The following is a 19,968-nucleotide window of genomic DNA, read 5'->3' on the forward strand; positions in this document are numbered from 1 at the left end:
AAAGAAAGATACTTTTTTAAAACAACATGTTCTAGCCAAAAAAAAAAAAAAAGCAATTTTAATACTTTTCGTTGGTTCTGCAATAGTTTCACCTCTACATGGAATTCCTTATATTAATCTTCCTCAAGAAAAAGTCTTCTTTAATCTGAGAAGTCAGATTTTTCAAAATCTTGGGAAATTCTTAGCTATTATTGTTTAAATACTGCCTCCATTTTCTTTTACTCCTCTTGGCACTTCTTTGATTTGTTGGATTTTTTTCCCCCATTCATTTATTTACATGCTGCGATGCATTCTAGTAAATTTTTTTAAACTGTAGTTTAGTAACAGCCAAATGTGCAGTTTCCAAACACCAAATGGAAGACCCCCCCCCACCCCCCGCCCCCAGTAGTCCTTAAAAGGATTAATGCTAAGTGTCAAAAAGCTCTGCCAGAAGAACAAAGCCAAGAACAGGGCGGACAAAAAGGCTCACCCCTACAGCTCAGGAGATTGACACGAAGTCAAAACAAGAACGTATCTTAGTATCGCGTGATGTCTACCCTGTGCTCAATGGATATTACCAAGAAAGGTGTCGCGAGCCTCCTAAGTCTGGCACAGAGTATTTTGTATCACACGTATGACCTTGAACAAGAAAAGTCTTTATTCTTAAGCTTCAAGTTTTTCTGTGGGTTGCTGGGAGGATCAAAGGAGATAAGACAAGCAAAGGGGCTATACCAAAGTACTACTAGGTATTTCTTCAATCATTAAATGATCAGGAGCACTATAGATTTTAATAAATGGAAGGAGGAGTATGGAGGGAAACATTCCATTAGCGGTATACTTTATGAGATTTCTGATTTTGGAAACTAAAAAAAGGAAAAATCTGCTTTTAGAATCGAGGAACCGCGTTGGTTTCCTTTTTCTATCCTGCCCCCAAACACTCTTTTCTTGAATTTGAACGCCTTCCTTCTCGCCTAGCGTTTGGTTAGACCAACCTCCTTCCTCACAGAAGTCAAAATTATCCTCCTAGATTTCTGACCCCAGTGTTTAGGGTCCGGCTGAGATCAGAACTGCTTGGCAGGGACCTACTTTCTCAGGAATAGCTAAGTTCCTATACTGCCATTGGCTGTTGCTCTTCCAGGACCCGCCCACAACGGGCTCAATCTTGATTGGGCGTCAGTTCCTTTTGTTATGCTCCCGCACTTTGTGATAGGATGGTTGGGACGGCGGGCTGCTAATGCGCAAGCGTGCAATCCTGATCCGTGATTGGCGGGCGACGGGGCTGGGTGGGGCGGGGCTCCTTTTTCAGCGCACGCTCTGTCGGCGAAGAGGGCGGAGCTGCCGGTGTCAGTTGGTCCAGGTGTCCCGGCCTGAGACATCCTCCTGATCCCACCCCCTCCCAGCGCCTCAAACGGAAGGTGAGGGCGGTCCTGGGCAGCCGAGGGCCGGGCCCAGGGATTAGGATGTCGGTCTCGGTACCGCCGATGGTCTGGAGGGCGGGGCGGGCTGGACTGGACTGGTCGCGGCCTCGGGTCTTGGCTTCGGTGGGCGGCGGAGGCCTGGCTCCCTGCAGAACCCTTGCGCATCCTCTTCTCATTTTCTCATTATCAGGCCCAGAGGCTCCTTTGGGACAGGGCCGCCGGTGGTCCCTGACTCTGACATCCTGTGCTGTCTCCCTGCACTCTTGATTCGGGCCCTTGTCCAGCTTTGCGCTCAGGAATGGAACTGTAGGAGGGCCGTTTGGGTGGGATAGGACCCGACACGCCTAGACTTGCCCATGGCTGCTCTAGGAGAACCCGGATGATGGGAGAGGACTCCAGGGTGGGAAGGGAGGCTGGTTAGCGGTGAAATAAGAGATGGGACGTCTTTCCAGGAGCTGAAAGCAGCACCTGGGTTTGTTTCTTCTTTGGCTTCTCTCCAGAGTCTACTGAACAAGTTTTGGAGAGTAAGATTTGGACAGGAGCAAGAACATACATTCCTGAAAGGCAAGACTTCTGTTTTACAATGTATCAATCTCGGGCTGTGATGTAACAATATTAAGGATTCTGGGTGTTCCCAGTACCATATCTGCCCATACCTGTGGACCCAAAACTATACCTAGAAATCTTAGTACTACTTATTGATTAAGCTTAATATAGCTAGCTGTTGTTATTCCCCGGGGGAATCTAGCTTAATTCAGTCCTCACTGAAAAGTTACTTGATCTTGTGGAATTTAAAACTGGAATTACCTAACCTGAGAAAGTCAGTCACTAGCAGAACTTGAACAGATCCGAAGAAAGCATGATGAAGTTGATGCAGCTTGAAGTGAATGAGATTTGCCTTCAGCCGCTTAGTAGGAAACTCCCAAGAAGTTGGTTGCAAAGTGTTTGGCAACCTTAGATTAAGATTATAATAAAGTTTTCTTCCATTGCACAGTGGGAAAGGGAACTGTATAGGTAGATTTGAGTTCAAATTTTTGATATAGACATTGTCAGCAGGGCATGGTAGCACGCGCCTGTAATTCCAGCGTCTTGGGAGGCTGAGGCAGGAGGATTGCGAGTTCAAAGCCAGCCTCAGCAAAAGCGACGCGATAAGCAACTCATTGAGACCCTGTCTCTAAATAAAATACAAAATAGGGCTGGGGATGTGGCTCAGTGGTTGAATGCCCCTGAGTTTAATCTCCAGTACAAAAATAAATAAATGACTTAAGATATTGTTAAACATAAGGTAGATACATTTAGTAACCACATCTGTAGATTGCAATTTCCTTCTGTAGATTTGATGAAATAATATAAAGTGTTTAGCATGTTAGTGCACAAAGATTCTGCTGAAATCTAAGCAGTTCACTAGTAAGTAGGTGACAGATGATGAAAATCAATTTTATATGCAGAAAGTTGAGTGGTTGAAGTTGAATGGAATGTTAGGTTTTCTCAAAATTTCAAATCTGAAATGTGAGCATAGTTGAGGTGGAATGGTAGAAAAAGACAGACTGGAATATTGGCTGTAGTCTAGACTCTGGATAAATGTTGTGATCTCCAGAAAGCCATTGTTGTCTTTGACCTTGGTTTCTTTATTTGTAAAATGGGGTAGCTGGACCAGATGGTTTTTCTAAAATTCTTTTTGTGACCCAAACTAGTGCTAAAAAATAAAGATAATACTAATAATTATTGAGTGCCTACTATGTACCGAAGTATATGTTTTATATGTATCAACTCATCAAATTCTCACAACAAACCAAGAGTTGCATTTATATTTGTTATTTCCATTTTACAGGTAATAAAACAGTATGAGATCTTATCCAGAGATAATAAATAGCAGAGGTAGGATTTGAATCCAGATCATTTAAAACCACATTCTTAATCTGTATGCTAAACTTTCTCTTTAGAAGGAGTACTATACAAGAAGGAATATTTGGTAAGATGGTAGTATGTGATCATAATTTGATCCATGGGCATAGGAAAGACAGTTATTTAAGTGGATCTTGTCCTAATGCTTGCCACATTTCATAATTCTTATTTTCTTCGTACATTCTATTTCCCAATATGAAGATAATTATCAAAAATAATTTTCAACTTCTCTTCTACTAACCAAGGATAAAGATAGGCACCATAATTTTCTGTAATTTTTGAGAAGAGTTTTAAAATATCTGACCTGAGAAATCTCAGCCATGTCCATTTCAGAGCTAAGATGGGTTTAGGATAAACAATAGCCTCAGCACCCCAAATTCATTTCCATATTTGCACCTTGGTCTGGATTCTCTTCATGTTGTATTTATGTTTATAGCAGGAATTTAAAATAAACTTTTAGGAGCACATTTGGCGTGGAATTATATTGATGTGATGGCAACTATAGATAAAAAAGGATTTTATATTTGAAAAATTGCAATATTGTATTAGGATGTAGTTCAGTACCAATGTAGACATTGATCAATCTTCAAGTTTGAAGATTGATCCTATATTGAAAGAAAATAAAATAGATTAAAATACTTTGATATAAAGAACTAATCTTTTGATCATATATGTAAAATAATTCTGTTTATTGCTTTAAACCTACTGAAAGACCACTCAGTAATAGCATTTTGAGTCCATTCTTTTTAATCACGTCACAAAAAATGAAAATTGCTACTTTTTATTTTTGTAAAAAGGCAATGAATAATGCTCTGGTTCACTTTATTAAAACTAATACCCTTTGCATAGGGTCACCAAATACAATCCAGCAGGCTCTGCATTGTATTTCCCAGGTCATGGGACAAACAAGACTGCGATGTGAATAGTGACCTTTGGGATTGTGAGGTATGTCCTGGAGCACTGTCCTGTGGCACTACTTCTGCACCCCTGCCCCCTCAGCCATGAATATGTTTGTAAGAGGAATTTACCCTCTAATAAGCCCTCTTGACTCTGCTTTTCTGACTTTTTTCCCTTTCACTTTTTCAGATGAAGTCAAACCATTGAGAAATCATGTATAGACTTTCTGTTGTTTGGATTGTATGATGCAAAATTGCAGAAACTATACTTTTTCTTTACTTCCTGTGGTCAATGTGGAACACTTGTGCTTTTGTAGAAGGCTTTTTACTTTAATTTTAATATTTTACTGAAATATACGCAGAGAAGAATACTCCATTCCTGTATGATGCTGATTTCAAAATCAGAATATTGGTTACCTGGTGCTTATATCTTTTGTAACTTTTCTCAGCAGTCATGGAAATTCTGCCTTACTTAATATTCTTAAAAACAATGGACATTTGAAATTTGAAGCCCTGTTTATTTTTCTCTCTATAAGGGCCACAGTTGGATTGGCAGTTCAGTGTTGCCCAGTACTCCCAGATGGCCTGCTGTGTCAGCTGTCGCTTCCCACCTCTGCCAGACTTATCCCAGCCAGTTCAGTGCTGAAACAGTATTAAAAATGAGGGTGACTAGTGATTTGTTAGAAGTGTACTCTTCTCTCAGGAAGGTATTTAATCAAGTTTTCATTTTAAGAGTGATGTTAAGTGTTCCTATCATAGAAAAGACCTCTGTGAGGAAATGCACGTTAATTAGCTAGATTTAGTCATTATGCAATTTACATATATTTCACATGTTGTACCCACGAAATGCTTACAATTCTAAGTGAATTAGAAAATCAAAACAGACAATTGGTAAGGAATAATTTTTGAAGTATGATCTTCAGAACTACAATAGATTGAATAGCATTAAAAAGAATTTTTGAAAAAAAATTTGGTACTCATTCTATTTGAATTTAGGTATATATATAAAATCTCCAAAGTGCAGAGACCCTGAAAACTAAACCATATAAAAAACAGGTGGAAAAGGCCAAGTGCAGTGATATGTGCCCTGTGCTCAGCCATCTGAGAGGCTGAGGCAGGAGGACTGTTGAGTTCAAAACCAGCCTGGGCAACTTAGTGAGAGAACCTATCTCAAAAAAACATAAGGTAGAAGAAAGTACCTGTCAAGTGCTGTTTGGGTAAGTGGAAAGATGCAGTAAGACTTGGAATAGGTTTATTATGCATCATTGAGTTGACTGTGGTCCTTTAATAATGTTATGGAAAGGATGTTTATTCACTTTTTTAGACTGGTATCTTACTCAAGAAGTAGTTTATAGATTTGTACACTGGACATTGTTTCCATGTTCATGCTAATAACTGAAATATAACACAATTGTATTAATCGATGTGAGGGAATAATAAATAGTACACTGATTTCTATTGATTGTGATTCTAATTTTGGTATGCATGCATCTTTGTTCAGTAGGTCTGGGTTCTACTGCTTAGCATATGGAGGCCTAATAATGCCTTGGGTATATTAGTATTCAGTAAATACTTGTTGAAAGAGGAACATTGACAAAATAGGTCTAGGTTGCTTCAGTGCAGGTTGGTTACAAAGAAATCTATTTTCATTAATATTCTGGTAGCATTAAAAACTTGAGCATACTGTATGTGAAATGGTTATTAATAGAGCAGAACATGTTTCATAGGGATTTTGTGCTTTAATGTTTTGGAGGTTTTTATTAAAATAATAAAATGTTAATGTTCATTTTCTTATTAATTATCTACATCCTGATTAATCTGTTTTGGTTTAACCATAACCAGGTGAAATTGGATTTTTAAAATGTCTTCCATATTAGTGTTTCGGATATCTAATATTTTTCTTTAGTATCATATGTGCAAAAAAGTTAAGCAGCATATGTGAAACAGTATTTAATGAAGAATATTTTGAAAAAGATTTGTCTTCTTCTTTGCTATAATCCCTAATTGTAAGAACTTTTTTTCATTTTTCTGTTTCCTTTATTTATATTTGTATATTTTATGTAATTTACATTAGTGAATATATAATTTTGTGAACATTTTTTCATATTATTTTAGTAATCATAATTATTTTTAGTAGCTATTCCATTATAAATTGCAAGTGTAATTTACTAGTTACATTGTTTCTGATATACTGGGTTATAAATAAGATTGAAGTAAATATTTTTATGTTTATAATTTTTCCTTCTTTGTAATTGCCTTTAGGATGAGCTCCTAAAAGTAAATTATTTCATAAAAAAGGTTCTAAATGTCTTTATGCATCTTGTTTATTATTATTCTGCTTCCCCAAAAGATTGCACATTTAAGTCTGTGTTCAGTATTTCGTATTTTATCATTTCATCATTAATCTTACCTTTTAAAAATGAATTTCTTTGGGCTGGGGATGTAACTTAGTTGGTAGAGTGCTTGCCTCGAAAGCATAAGGCCCTGGGTTCAATCCCTACCAACCCCCTAACCCGCCGTCCAAAAAGAAAAAAAAAAATTCTTTTGATTACCCAGAAGCTCAATATTTTCTCTCCTTAATACTTTCTTTTTTATCTGTCTGTATTCTTTTATTTACCTGTGAGAGTTTATTTTTTTCTTAGAAACAGTAAACTATATTTTGACTGTCTTCATCTTTTTAAAAATAAACTTATATTTTATTATGTTCATGTTTCTTTTTCTTATTGTAGATCATTCATCAAGAATTTTACATCGAAAATCTAAAAGTTTTTTACCCAAGATGATGAGTGCTGACATGGATGGTGTGTTCTTCATTTGCTTTTTTGTGTGTTTCTGGGGTTTGTTGTTGTTTCGTTAGTTGCTTTTGCTTTATTAAACAATGGGAAGAGCAGAGAAACAATTTTAGAAGGTTTGGGTCTTGGCTAATTTACTTATTTATATCCCATTTGGTTGTAGAAATAATCTAAGGCAGCTTCCATTCTTTAACTGAGAAGTTGGCAAATCATTTTTTTCACTTTCACTTTGGTGTTCTCAACTGCATTGTGGGGATTTAACTTTTTACTCTGTGGGGCTCTTGTACAAGTCAGTTTAGATAAGGAACAGAAAATGTTTTGTAGATTTTTAAGTGCTACACTAAACAAATGATATCTAATGTTAATGAATAATAAATGTGAACCTTCTCATTACAGCAGTTGATGCTGAAAATCAGGTGGAACTTGAAGAAAAAACACGACTTATTAATCAAGTGTTGGAACTTCAACACACACTTGAAGGTTAGCTTGCATTTTGTAGTTTTTATGAATGATATCTGCTTAATTGAAATTTTAAGTGTTTACGTTGCTAAGTTGTTAGTGTGAATAATTTGAAAAAGCTTAAACCAAAGTCCATTTTAATAGTTTTGTTTTTCTTCCTCCTGCCAGTAGCTTTGGCTGGTGGTTATAAAGAACATATACGCTTCAAGGGACATCAAACATTCTGTTTCCTTTTAATGTCTAACATGATGCTGTTTAACATGAGAATTCTTTTCAAGTCCTAGCAATGTGTAACTAAGTCCACATTTAATAAAGCTTACAGTAAAGTGAACATGTCATATTAACCTCAGAAATTAAAAGGAAAATGATCTGATTTTTTTCACTTTTCAAATGCATTGCATAAAATTAATAACTACCATTGAACCATCTTTTGGTGTTTAATATATGAGGGTCTCCCCCGACCCTTGGCACTTGATTGTACAGACCTTGTCACTTAGAACCTTCCATTGGCTTCCCACTTGACAGAATTAACAACAGCCAATGTCTGTGACTTTCTGGTTACCTTTAGAGTCATGTTATTCTCTCTGCCTCATATGTTCCATCTCTATCTAGGATCCTTCCTGTTCTTCAAAATGCCAAGCGCCCCTACTTGGAGAAGTAACTGTTTCCCTCAGTCATCTTCCCTTAGTTGCTTATCTGTATGGCTCATTCTGGCATTTCCTTTAAGTCTCCATTCAAATTCCCTTTACCAAAATACAAAATAGTTAACCCTGAAAAGCAACTTCTCAACTGCTTCTTATGACCCTTGCCTTTCTTGCTTTTTCTCCAGCCCACCTCTTAACTGTGTGATATTCTGTATATTTGATTGTTTGCTCCTGATCTTCACTAAGTCCCCTGGTGCACATGTGTCCACATGGACCCTTCTGCTGTTGTTTTTAGAACAGTGCTTGGCTATTTGGGGGTACCCAGTAACTATTTGTTAAATTTTATCATGAGGACTCACATCTTTTTGAATTTTTTGCTAATGTGAAAATACAAAATAATTTCTGGCTTGGAAACAGACTTCCTATATCCAGTGTATGAATTCAGTTATATTATTACATATCTTAAATATTTCTAGTAAAGACATAGTTTCATCTTTATTTGCCTTAAACAAATAATCTGATATCTTTTTTTGCCCTGCTGTGGACTGAACCCAGAGCCTAGGGTGTGCTGGAAAAGTACTTTGCCTCTGAGCTATAGCCTCACTTTGATCTTGTTTTTAATAATGAATCTTTAGCATTTTGTAATAGGAAGTCATTAGCATCATTTTATTGATAATGGCCATTTTTTCTTTATATAGATCTCTCTGCAAGAGTAGATGCAGTTAAAGAAGAAAATCTGAAGCTAAAATCAGAAAACCAAGTTCTTGGACAATATATAGAAAACCTCATGTCTGCTTCTAGTGTTTTTCAAACAACTGATACAAAAAGCAAAAGAAAGTAAGGGATTGGTTTCCCTTCTGTTTTAAGGAATTGCTGCTGACCAGTTTTTTTTTTTTTCCCTTTAAAACTTGGATAGATTTCAAAAGTTACAGTACCTTTGTTTGTGGCTTCATTGAATATTTATGAAGATAATGGCAGATCTAGGCAAAATTAACTGCATAACAAGAGAGTTTGTGTATTATGTTAGTCTATGAAAATGTGCAAATGTATTGTAGAGACTTTATAATTAGAACTGCATATATTTATGAGACTTGAAGATGAATGTTTTATCAAATTTGCTTTGATATATAGGTTTAGCACTGTCTTTTATTATATAGGCTTAGTAAAATATATACGAAAATAACCACCATGTTGTGAAGAAGTGACCAAAATCATGTACTGAATGCACAGCTTTATGTACCCTGTCCACCATCTTGTGCCTCTTCTCCATTTGCCTCTTCCTTCCCATTTCCCTTCCCCTAAGGAAAAAAAAAATTTCACATTTGTAAAAGTAATTTTAATAGTTAATCACTGATGAGAGTAACATGACTCTAATTGTTGAAACTTAACCAAAATAAGATACTGTCTTAGCTAGGGCTTGTCCTGTGTGGTATTTAATAATAAGATAGGATTGATGGTTTCTCTTTAAGCAATTGAAGATGAACTGAAACTATAAAAATGGTCTCATACTGGGAAGATTTGTTTAAAACTTGCTTTTGCACAAAATAACCCACTTGGGGCCTGGAAAGATAGGAGTTCTGTCATGGATGTACGTTCAAGATAGATCTATCTTGAGAAAAAATAGAAATGGGACAGGAAAGAACCTGGTAAATACTACTCCAAATTCTTTCACTCCAGATTTGTGTTCTCTCTGGCAGAATAGACTTTTGGCGGACAAAAGATAGATATGAAAGTGCATTAAGTTTGAATAACTTTATGTAAGCTACATAGGGAGACCAGTTACCATTTGGTCTCAAGGACATTTACTCAATAGATCAACTCTTGCAAAATTCTTTGAGAGTTTATTAGTAACAGAATCATGAACACATGGTAGAGTATACATGTACAATAATGGTAATTTTAATCTTAGTATTTTAGCTCACTTATTCTCCCAGAATTTTCTGTAAATTCTACCATTTAGTTTGCAGAGGTTTAGTCATTCTTTTAAAATTTTTTAAAATTTAGTTTTTAGTTTATTTGGTAAGGGAATCAGTATTGGAAATATTAAGATAATAGGAAAAGAGACCCACTAATATAGCTTATGATTATTAGATTTGGACTACTTTTAATCATGAAATAATCTTATGTATTAGTGTAAGATTTGATGTGACTTTAGCTGTATGAATATATAATTAAACTGCAAACATTTTGCATCCCTTCTGTGACCTAATTTATAGATATTTAAAATTGTGTTACACAGTTCTGCTTTGCTGTTTAATAAAAAGCTATTTCAGAGATGGTGTGTGTTTTGATACAGTTGCTTAAATGAATGGGGTATAATAGATATGTGGTCTATTCAGGGTGGCTCCACAGGGTAAATTACAGATATGTTTGGGGAGATGTATTTGTTAATACAAAAATCACAGGACATTATACATTAGTAGAAGCAAAATTGTTGAAAGAATCCAAGATATCTCTCTCTAGGGGAAAGGCAGTTAAATTTTTTAAGTTAGGTAAGCTCCTGTAACAAAGAGACACAGTGATAAAGAATGATACAGAAGCTTCTCTCCCAACAGAGGTTCAGAAGTGAGAGCATTACAGGCTAGCAGGTTTTGCGCCTCACACAAATATTCACAATTATTAGGTTAAGGTTGGCTCTACCATTTTCACTCATGGATTCTTAAGTCACTTCACATATGATTCTGATTTGGGAAAAAAAATGTGCACGAAGGTCAGGTTTTTATGGGCTGGGCCTTGAAATGACCCATTTCTTTTTGCATTCCCATCATGTGGAGACGTAATTACTTCTAGACAGAGCTGTGGCTGGGAAACTGCCTAGCTACAAATTTATTAAAATGGAAACAGATAAAGGATTTTGGTTGCTACTAGCAGCTTAGCCTGTCTCTTGCTACTAAGTATCTGCACAACTTTTCCATATAGAAAGTACTCAAATCTTCCTCTATCCAGTTATTGATTCAGCTCAAAAGCCAGGAATCCTGTCTGTGAAGGCCTGTCAGTTTAGATGCAGCTTTTAATGCAATGTGATGGTATTAGGAAGTTGTGCTATAGGTTATAATTATCAAGGATGGAACCCTCATAAGTGGTATTCAGTGCCAGAAAGACTAGTGGACATAGCAAGAAGATAGCAGTCTGCATCCTGGAAGAGAATCTTCACCAGAACCCAGCTCTGCTGGCATCCTGATCTTACATCCTGCCTTCAGAACTGTGAGAAACAAAGTGTCTGGTATTTATAAGCTACCCCAGTCTATGGTATTTTGTTATAGCAGCCTCAACAAATTGAGGTACCCCTTTTCTCCAGGAGGACTTCCTTCAATGCTGACACTGCCATTGTCTTCTTTATATCCCCGTTGGACAGGACTTATATCCAGTTACTACAGACAACATTCACTTATGTGGAAGTAGTAGGCCAAATGTTTCAAATTTGGCATTTTTCATAAAGTATTATGGTTCATAAGCTGATATGGTTTTGAGTGGCACCTGGAATCAAATACATTAACATTTCTCAGCCAAGTCTATTAGCATTAATAGTAAGTGGGATGAAGACAAGGCTACACAGTATTTATAAAAGCCTGTCTAGGAAATCAGGTATGACTACCAAATGAGTTTTAGTGATAAAATGATTTTTTTAAAAATATTTTCACTTTCCAGAGATTTTTGGATTTTTATGGAAAAGCAACCAAACTCATGAGCATTTACTTTCAACTAGTTAATAGTGTTGCATCTTTAGTCCTGTCCATTACACTTCCCTCTGATCTAAATGAGAGATGAATTGTACAATCTAAAATTAATTTTGTGGTGCAAAGCAGAGTGAAATGGATCTTAATTCTTTAGAATGTAAATAAAGTCTTTCTTTACTTTGCCTAATACTTTTTTATTTCGTAATGCCCTCTGGTGGTTATCATGAAATACTTCAATACCAACACAACCAAAAATTTTTACCAGTGAGCATCAGAGATTAATTCTTAATCGCTTTCAAATCATGAAAGTACAGAGACTGTAATTACACAGGATATTAAGAATTAGAAGAGAATTATTTAATTTCCTTGTAGCTACAGTTTTTTTCACTGTATATTAATGGTATTTAAAAAGGTATATATATAACAAGGACTTGTTGACCCCAGGATATCATTTACTTTACAATGAAGCAGAGTTTTGAGAATGGTGACAGAAGCTAAAGTAATACATTATAATCAATTTTTAATGTATTTTATTGCTTTAACTTTTTACCTTATTTATAAATGGTTTGTCAAGTATCTGTTACTAAAACTTGAAAACTCCCAAACTTTTTACAAAGAGTATTATATTTTTTATTCATTCATCAAACACAAAATGTGATAAGACATTATACATTAGATGTTAAAAGATAATTTTCCTATTGTGCCATTGCCCATCTTCTCCAAAACTGCCCTTAGTGTTCATTCTTCTGTGCATTTGGATCTCCAAAGAGATACTCCAAATGTGTTTCCAAATGCATCTTCTTTTCCACCAACTGGCCCCATTTGACTTGTCAGAGTAGGGGTACTTTTATTTCCAAAACTTCTTAACAGCAGTCATATTATGGAAATGCATGGAAGCTATATATTCTGAGAAGAAATTACTAAAATTTATGAAGTAATACCACTATGTTTTGGTCATTTCTGTAAAGGATTTAAGCGGTTATTTTAGCCAGCTGACATTTCATCTGTAAATCCTACTGAAGTTAAAACATAAGCAAAACTGAAAGAACCAAAAAAAAAAAAAAAAAAAAAAAAAACCCTTTCAGAGATGCCTTTAATATACTCATGATTCGGCCATTCTGAATAGCCTGCATTGAATAAACACTTTGGACTAGAATTCCACATGTTTATGGTAAATCAATTACTACTAATTCATTTTAACATATAAACTGTTCTAACCTGTGTCTCCTCCAAATGGTGACTAACACTTCAAAAAGACCCATATTATTCAACTGACATTATTTATGCCTCCCTACAGAAGTGATTACTGGATGCAAGGCTAGAAGAAAAACATTTTCAGGAGAAGCAAAGTTACTTTAACTTGGTAAAGTTAAAAAGCCTCAAAACTTTTAAGTGAAATGTATTTATTCTTCTTTATTAGAGAAAATAACATTTACGTTATTCAAAGTCAGATGAGAGTAATAAAAGGAAAAAGGCACTGGATTATTAGACTCTGCCTTGTCTACTGCATAGATCTCATACGTTATTTCTAAGTGTTAGTTTGGGATAAACCTATCAGCCCTGGTACATCTACAGAGGGGAGCATGCACAGTAATAGCACTGACTTGGCAAGTTGGTTGCTCAAATCTTACCACTGCAAACTCATAGGGTTTAACCAAACATTCAAATTAAAATGAATCTGCAACCAAAAAGAGAGTCAAAGCAGTTTTAGCCAGTCTTTAGAAAAAAAAAATTTACTAGATGTTGGTAAGGCAAATTTTTCAGAAAGAATTTATTGCCTGAAATAGCTATTTGAGAAACTCTTCTCTAGAATTATTCGTATGTCTAGTTCAAAGCAAACGAGAAAGTCCTTGCAAGATGTATTGAGTTTAGCTAGTATGAAATAAATATAAATTATGCCTAATTGTTTCACCACCAGTTTGTGAAAGTCAGGATATAGCAGAGAAGGAGAGCACTTAACTTTCATTTTCAATTCATTCACTGAAATAAGGAGAGAATAGTTTCACTGGCTGTGCTCATCTTCCTTTAGTAAATGGAGGGAGCGAGGGACTTACTTTCCCTATACATAAGTTCTAAATGTACCTGTGGGAGGGAGTTGTCTGGGAACTTGGGTGGGGTTTATAAAAATATGGGGTCTGAGAAGGAATCTAAAATCTCACCCAACTAATATGAAGTTTGCTAGATACTTAGTAGTCAAGTAGTTTTCCGTCTCACATGTAAATCACCTTCTAATGGGTCCACACCTGTTACTTAAACATAAAAAGTTGTTTAATGTGATATTTTAAATGAAACGACACAGTTCCACTATAAGGTACTTCTGGGACATTTGGTAACTATTCTAACAAGAGGAAAGGCACCCCAAGGGCAGCTCTGCTGCTCGAGGAGAGGCCTAAAATAGATTTGAATCTGTCAGGGAGAAGCAGGATAAAAACGTAAAGCATGATATATTTATGTTAGCTATCAGGATCTCATAAAGAATAATTCAAAGCCTCCCCAATAATTATATGTGAAAGAGTATGTATAATTTAAAGAAGAAAAATATTTAGATTTTATTTTCAAGAGCAATATAGACACAAGCAATTTTGTGAATGGGTTAAGACACTCTGGCATATAATTACTATAAGAGCTTGAAAAAATCTGTACACCATTTTGTTTTGATAAACCTATTATCTTTGTATTTAAATGTAAAATATGCTGCAGTATTATCCAGTGATTCTCTAAGTGACACACAGACATTTGTTTTGTTGACAAGTTTGTCAACAAAGCACCTCTTTAAAGGAATCTAATTTAAGTGAACAACTGACCAGAAAGCTTAAACTAGGTAAATGTGGGTCACACACAACACTTTCAATTGCTGATGGAATCAAACAACCATACAGAAACTTTATTGCCTTTAGCTCTGTACAACAGAACACACTCTTATTTGTATTATAAAACTACCAGTTTTCTTCTTGTATAGCCATTTGAGTGGAAATTCCAATAACTGATTTTTCCCATAGCAGTGAAGTTGCTACATGTAATTTTGCTCTGTATGAACCAAAACTATCTTCAAACTATTAAAACTGTAACATCTAATGTTATTAATCTCTTAAATCTGATATGTAATGTGCCACTTTTATGTTAAATTCAAAGACCAGGTAACTTCAAAGATGCCTTTTTCCCCCTGAAAAGACTAAAATAAATACCTGAAAGAATAACTTTGCTAGATTTTTAGAAACAGGACATGCAGATTGATTCAAGGTCAGTCCTGGCACACTAATTTTAGCATGCCAACTCTCTCTCAGGCATTAAGAATACTTGAATGTATTTCAGTCCTTCCGCACTCTTCTTTTGCGTATTGACTTTGTGGGCCCATCTCCAGATCCTGTGCCCTCATCTGCTTCTTTCATCTAGAAAAGAGAATTATAGAAATATTTTATTTATGTAACTTGTACATAACAATAAATGGCATACTTTATATTCTCCAAAATACATGTTCTGTCAAAAGCCATCTTATACATGTTTCTCGACTTTGTGCAAAATGTGCACAGGAATTGATGTATTTTCATTTGTTCATCTTTTGGCATAGTTGCATTTTTAGAATAACACTTCTCATCAAAGAAACATGTGACAACTACTAACACTGTATTCATTTTATTTATGACTCAGAACTTGGTCTCAATGTCGTAGTTAATTAATAGTTATATGATATTTTTGTGGGACAACAGCACTAACTATTCATCACAATATTTTTGTAAGTAATGAATTGCTAAGCTGGTTTTCAGAACTTCTGGCACATAGTACCTCCAGAAAAAATTAGAAAAGAGAAAAAGAAATCATTGAATATAATGGTTCAAGGTTTTTCATTCCTTTCTTATCCTTCCAGAATGTGTGCTTGTACATAAATCAAATTTTTGGAACAAAATATTACATGGTATTACATAAAGTCATAATTATTTATTAAGGTCATATCACACAAAATTGACTTATTTTAGCTTACTGATAAATATGTGTTTGAAGACTAAAAGACTGGAAGACAGAATTAAGATATTCTTAAAGTCATAAAAATGTTTTGTGACAAATATAACTAGAAAACATCTGAGTAAACGGCTACAAGTGTCATTATTAAGAACATCACAGCTGAATCAGCGACTGTTTAGAACTCTGCTCTGGAAGAAATTATTTTTACCCAGTTCCCCTAAACATGAATATTCCCCCACCTTAGGGAAGACAAAGTTTAACAACAAACAAACAAACAAACACTAGTAAATCTGGGAGTTTCTTCCAATAGACCCAATAGAGAGTCTCTTCCAGGGCCTGCAGCAGGCCAGGCAGAGCTGCTCCCTACCACCCCTCCGCCAGCGTGGAAGGTGGTCGGCTGGAGACCGAGGCTCAGAGCAGCTCTGAATAGCTTTTGGTTTATGCTGGGTTAAAAAAAGAAAGCTGTGGTCCTCAATCATACCCTGGATGACTTCTGATTCTATAAAAAATGACTAAAGAAGAAGCATTGTGGAAAGTTCCATTTTATATCAGAAACATATAAAACAGAAGAAAAAGCTACTTCACTGAAAATTTGAGAAAAACATGGAATCAGACAGATAGTACTCAACTACACAATGAATGAAATATCTCAAAATGTGACAGTACTGTGACAATAAGAATGTTTTTGCAGCAGCTATGAAGAAAAGTGTCCTGCAATAATCAGGATTACGATTCAAATATTCAAATCATGGGTTTATTGTAACTTTAATTCTACATATCTTGTTTTATTATCAAAATATGTTATAGTATTTTCTCGCCTTCTTTATCAATATGTTTTAAAAGCAATATGAGACTCTTACGAAAGCTCAGGGAAATATGGCAAAAATTCCTTCACAAACTAGATGGCTGCTTTTATTGAAATATTTTTTAGTGGATCACAATCACACTTGAAAAGTAGCTCATTTTCTGTTAAAGAGATGCTTACCTCATCCTCTGATCCAGACTTATTTGATTTATTACCCTCTTCTCGCCCTTCTATAATTTCAATTTCTTCTTCACTCTTTTCCTCAGGTTCACCTTCATCTTCTAGAATAAAGATTTTATTAAAAGCAAAGACTTGATAAATTAGAATTGTATTGCTGAAAAGTATTAAATACAATAAGAGGGGCTTATTTAAATTCCAAAATAAAAAAGCAATTTCTTCCTTTCAAAAATTAAAAAAAATAATGCAAGTATTCATCGTTTTATCACAATATAAATAAATCAGACTCATTGAGGCAAGGGACACATTAATAGAATTCTGTACATAACATGAAACTCTGTATGAAACATGCTCTGAGAACTTAAGGAGTGGACATGCCATGTCCACTCCTTATTAATACTTCCCATGGTGTGTGGTGACCTCTTTTTACCCTTCAGCATGCTGGTTACTCACACTTGTGCTTAGTGCACATGGTCCTGTGTTTGTTCTGTGACTGACTCTCCTATGTATTACATTTAACCAAACCTCCATCCATCATTACAAAAAAAAAAAAATATATATATATATATATATATATATATATATATACACACACACACATACATACTAGGAGCTATATAAAGTGAAAACTCCTACCCCACCAAAAGTGAGGCTTGGGGAAGAGAAGTTGACAGGTCAACCCCTGCGTCTCCCCTATGTACCTCTTGCTATCAGTCTACATCCCGGGGGGGGGGGGGGGCAGGTGTGCAAGTAATAATAGGCAGCGCATCACCTTGCGCCTTCCAGGGAGTAAGCTCTTTTCTTGAGCCTGGTCCAGGGTCCCTCTCCCAAGCCACAATGCCATCCTACCCTTTTCAAGAACTTCACTGTCGCTTTGCTTTTTTTCCTCTTCCACATCTGCTGGTTTCTCCAGAGCTACTTTTTCCTTTTCTTCCTTCACTTCTTGCTCCAGCGCCCCCTTTGTTTGTGGTTTGCATATGTCGGTTTTTTTATACTCTGCATCTACATATTTTTTCTGCAATAGTTTAACACAAGCTATTTTTACCAAAAGCAAAGCGCTATTTACATACGCAGTAAGCAGTCACTAAACATAGGATATTTAGTTTATTACTTTTAAGAATCACAAAGGAAATTCTTTAGCTTTACCTTTACTTTTCTTGGCCAACAAAATGAAGCAATTAATGCTGCTGGCAGCCCCACTGTTGCCAGATAAATGATCCAAAGCCAGGGACGCTCTTCGGCAGCTGTTATTAGCTGTTTAAATACGGTAGGCTACACGAGAGATAAGCATAAAAATGTGACTCAAATTTTACAAACCTCCATTGGGAAACAGTCTATAAAAGATATTTACCTAGGTATTTTGTATTAGGGAGTTATGAACTTGTAAGAAAAAAAAGTTTTATTTTTCCATTTTTAGAATGTTCTCTATGTAAAGCTGAATTTAATCATTAGCATGAGTGAGACTTTGAGGTATGTTACTACATATATGGAAACTTCTAACATGCCAGCAAGAATAATGACAATTTTCTTTCTTTTAGTAGAACTACTCAGGTAGAATTACTTTTTATGACCGTGTTATCTGGTTCATTCAGAAGTGAACAACTCCCTGATAATCCATTCTACACTTTTAAAGAACCTGTCAATTAAATTATATCTTAGAATTTTTGTTTTCTTTTTCATATAAACAAATTTCACAATGACCTCAATAAGGAAATTGTTTCTCTTATTAAAATTGAATCTGAAATCACCAAATGTTTTCCTTAAAAGTTTCAAAATGAGAGTCAAGGTTTACCTACTCTTTAGAGGGTTGTTGCAAGTGTCCAAAGAAACAAAATGAAAGGAATGAATTTTTATTTACAGTTAGCTGATTTAAAAATTCTCCAAAATGTGTTGAGACATATAGCTTAACCTTTTCTAAACAGTTGTAAGATTTGCAGGAAAAAAAAAAAAAACCCGAAACACAACTTCATAATGTTAAATTTAAAACTCTTTTGTTTTTCTCTAAGTGAAAAATAGTTAAAATGAATATATATTAGTTGAATTAGCAAGGTAATAAAGACAGTAAGAAATATTATTTCTATAAATAATAAATAGGGATTAAATCCCATTAAAACTATCAACTTAACAAATAAAATGAGAATATGTGCATACACGGTAGTTTATATAGTTTATAATGAAGTTATATATGGCGATAAATATTTTGTCCATATAAACTTAAATTTAGGTATATTTCATTGGCATATAGTGATTACTGAAAATTTATGTACCACTAAAAGGACCATGTGTACAACTTAAAATCAGGACTGAGTTCTAGTTGTGTCATTACCACTATGGTCATTACCATACCTCATTAGCATTCTCTACCATTATTTTCAATCCCCAGCCATCTGCAGCCCAACGATCTGCTATTTCCTTTTCCGAACAGATAATAAAATTATCAAAGTAGATATCAGAAGTCATAGACCAAAGCTCTAAACCAATAGCACGGAAAGAAGTAAGAAGAAATGGATGTACATCTTCAAAATAATCTGGATTGGGAATTTTTCGAGGACTCCAGATGCCCTGAAAAAAAATAATTGGAGACATTTTCAAATAAGATAATTTCATTACAAATGCTGCTCAAGAAGCAGCTGCTGTTGAATGAAATTATCAGCAAGTGGAGAAAAGAACTGGAAAAGACATAAACTCATTAGTAATTTATTGGAAATAACATCTAATTTCTTATTCTATTCATGATGTTTCTTATGAGAAATACTGACTTTTAACTCTGAAAAAAAGCAAAAATCCAACAAGCACAAAAACTTAATTAAATTTCACAAGTGATGTTAGTCTATACAAATTTTCTGTATTTAATCAAGGTACTGGAGGCAAGATGTCATTAAATTTGTTCAAATTTGGAAGATCATTATATAGCAAAAATAGAGCCACTTCTATTGATGTATACCCAAGATAGGCACCAGTAACTGATTATCGCTGAACCTCAGATGATTATTCAATGCAAAAGCCTCATCTCAAATGGTCTTGAAGGACTGAATTGTCAATGAAGTCAAATAAACTCAACAATGTGATAACTCACTGACTCATTCCACCATCATACATATCTACTCCGTGCCAGGTACTGTCACTGTGCCAAATGCTAGCTATACAGTGGTGATCAAGACAGATATATGGTTCCTGTCTCACAGCATCTGAAGTCTAATGAGGATACAGACATTAAACAAAAAATTATCCAAGGAAACACTATGAAGAAAAACTG

The 19,968-nt window shown here is 35.1% G+C and overlaps 2 protein-coding genes across 5 annotated transcripts in view; one reads left to right on the forward strand and one right to left on the reverse strand.

The window, feature by feature from the left end:
* The first annotated feature begins 1,325 nt into the window (after positions 1-1,325).
* Positions 1,326-9,387, forward strand: Scoc (short coiled-coil protein). 4 transcript variants are annotated; one of them, XM_077803332.1, is made up of 5 exons: positions 1,326-1,394; positions 4,152-4,247; positions 6,928-6,999; positions 7,387-7,470; positions 8,792-9,387. In XM_077803332.1, the coding sequence occupies exons 3-5, from the start codon at positions 6,978-6,980 to the stop codon at positions 8,932-8,934; spliced, it is 249 nt and encodes an 82-aa protein (XP_077659458.1). In that variant the 5' UTR covers positions 1,326-1,394; positions 4,152-4,247; positions 6,928-6,977; the 3' UTR covers positions 8,935-9,387. The 4 variants fall into 4 exon arrangements, with proteins under 4 accessions (XP_077659458.1, XP_026241968.2, XP_077659460.1 ...); XM_077803334.1 differs by lacking the exon at positions 4,152-4,247 and adding an exon at positions 1,898-1,961 and having other exon boundaries at positions 1,358-1,394; XM_077803333.1 differs by having other exon boundaries at positions 1,380-1,394; positions 4,196-4,247.
* A 5,691-nt stretch (positions 9,388-15,078) lies between these two features.
* Positions 15,079-19,968, reverse strand: part of Clgn (calmegin) — a 29,190-nt gene continuing 24,300 nt past the window's right edge. The window contains exons 10-14 of the mRNA XM_026386191.2: positions 19,059-19,274; positions 17,859-17,984; positions 17,562-17,727; positions 16,716-16,816; positions 15,079-15,159 (exon numbers count right to left, since the gene is read on the reverse strand). Of these exons, the coding sequence (XP_026241976.1) occupies positions 15,079-15,159; positions 16,716-16,816; positions 17,562-17,727; positions 17,859-17,984; positions 19,059-19,274 (690 nt within the window). The remainder of the gene's footprint in view (positions 15,160-16,715; positions 16,817-17,561; positions 17,728-17,858; positions 17,985-19,058; positions 19,275-19,968) is intronic.

The sequence above is a fragment of the Urocitellus parryii genome, chromosome 10 (assembly GCF_045843805.1).
Source record: "Urocitellus parryii isolate mUroPar1 chromosome 10, mUroPar1.hap1, whole genome shotgun sequence".
Classification (NCBI taxonomy): domain Eukaryota; kingdom Metazoa; phylum Chordata; class Mammalia; order Rodentia; family Sciuridae; genus Urocitellus; species Urocitellus parryii.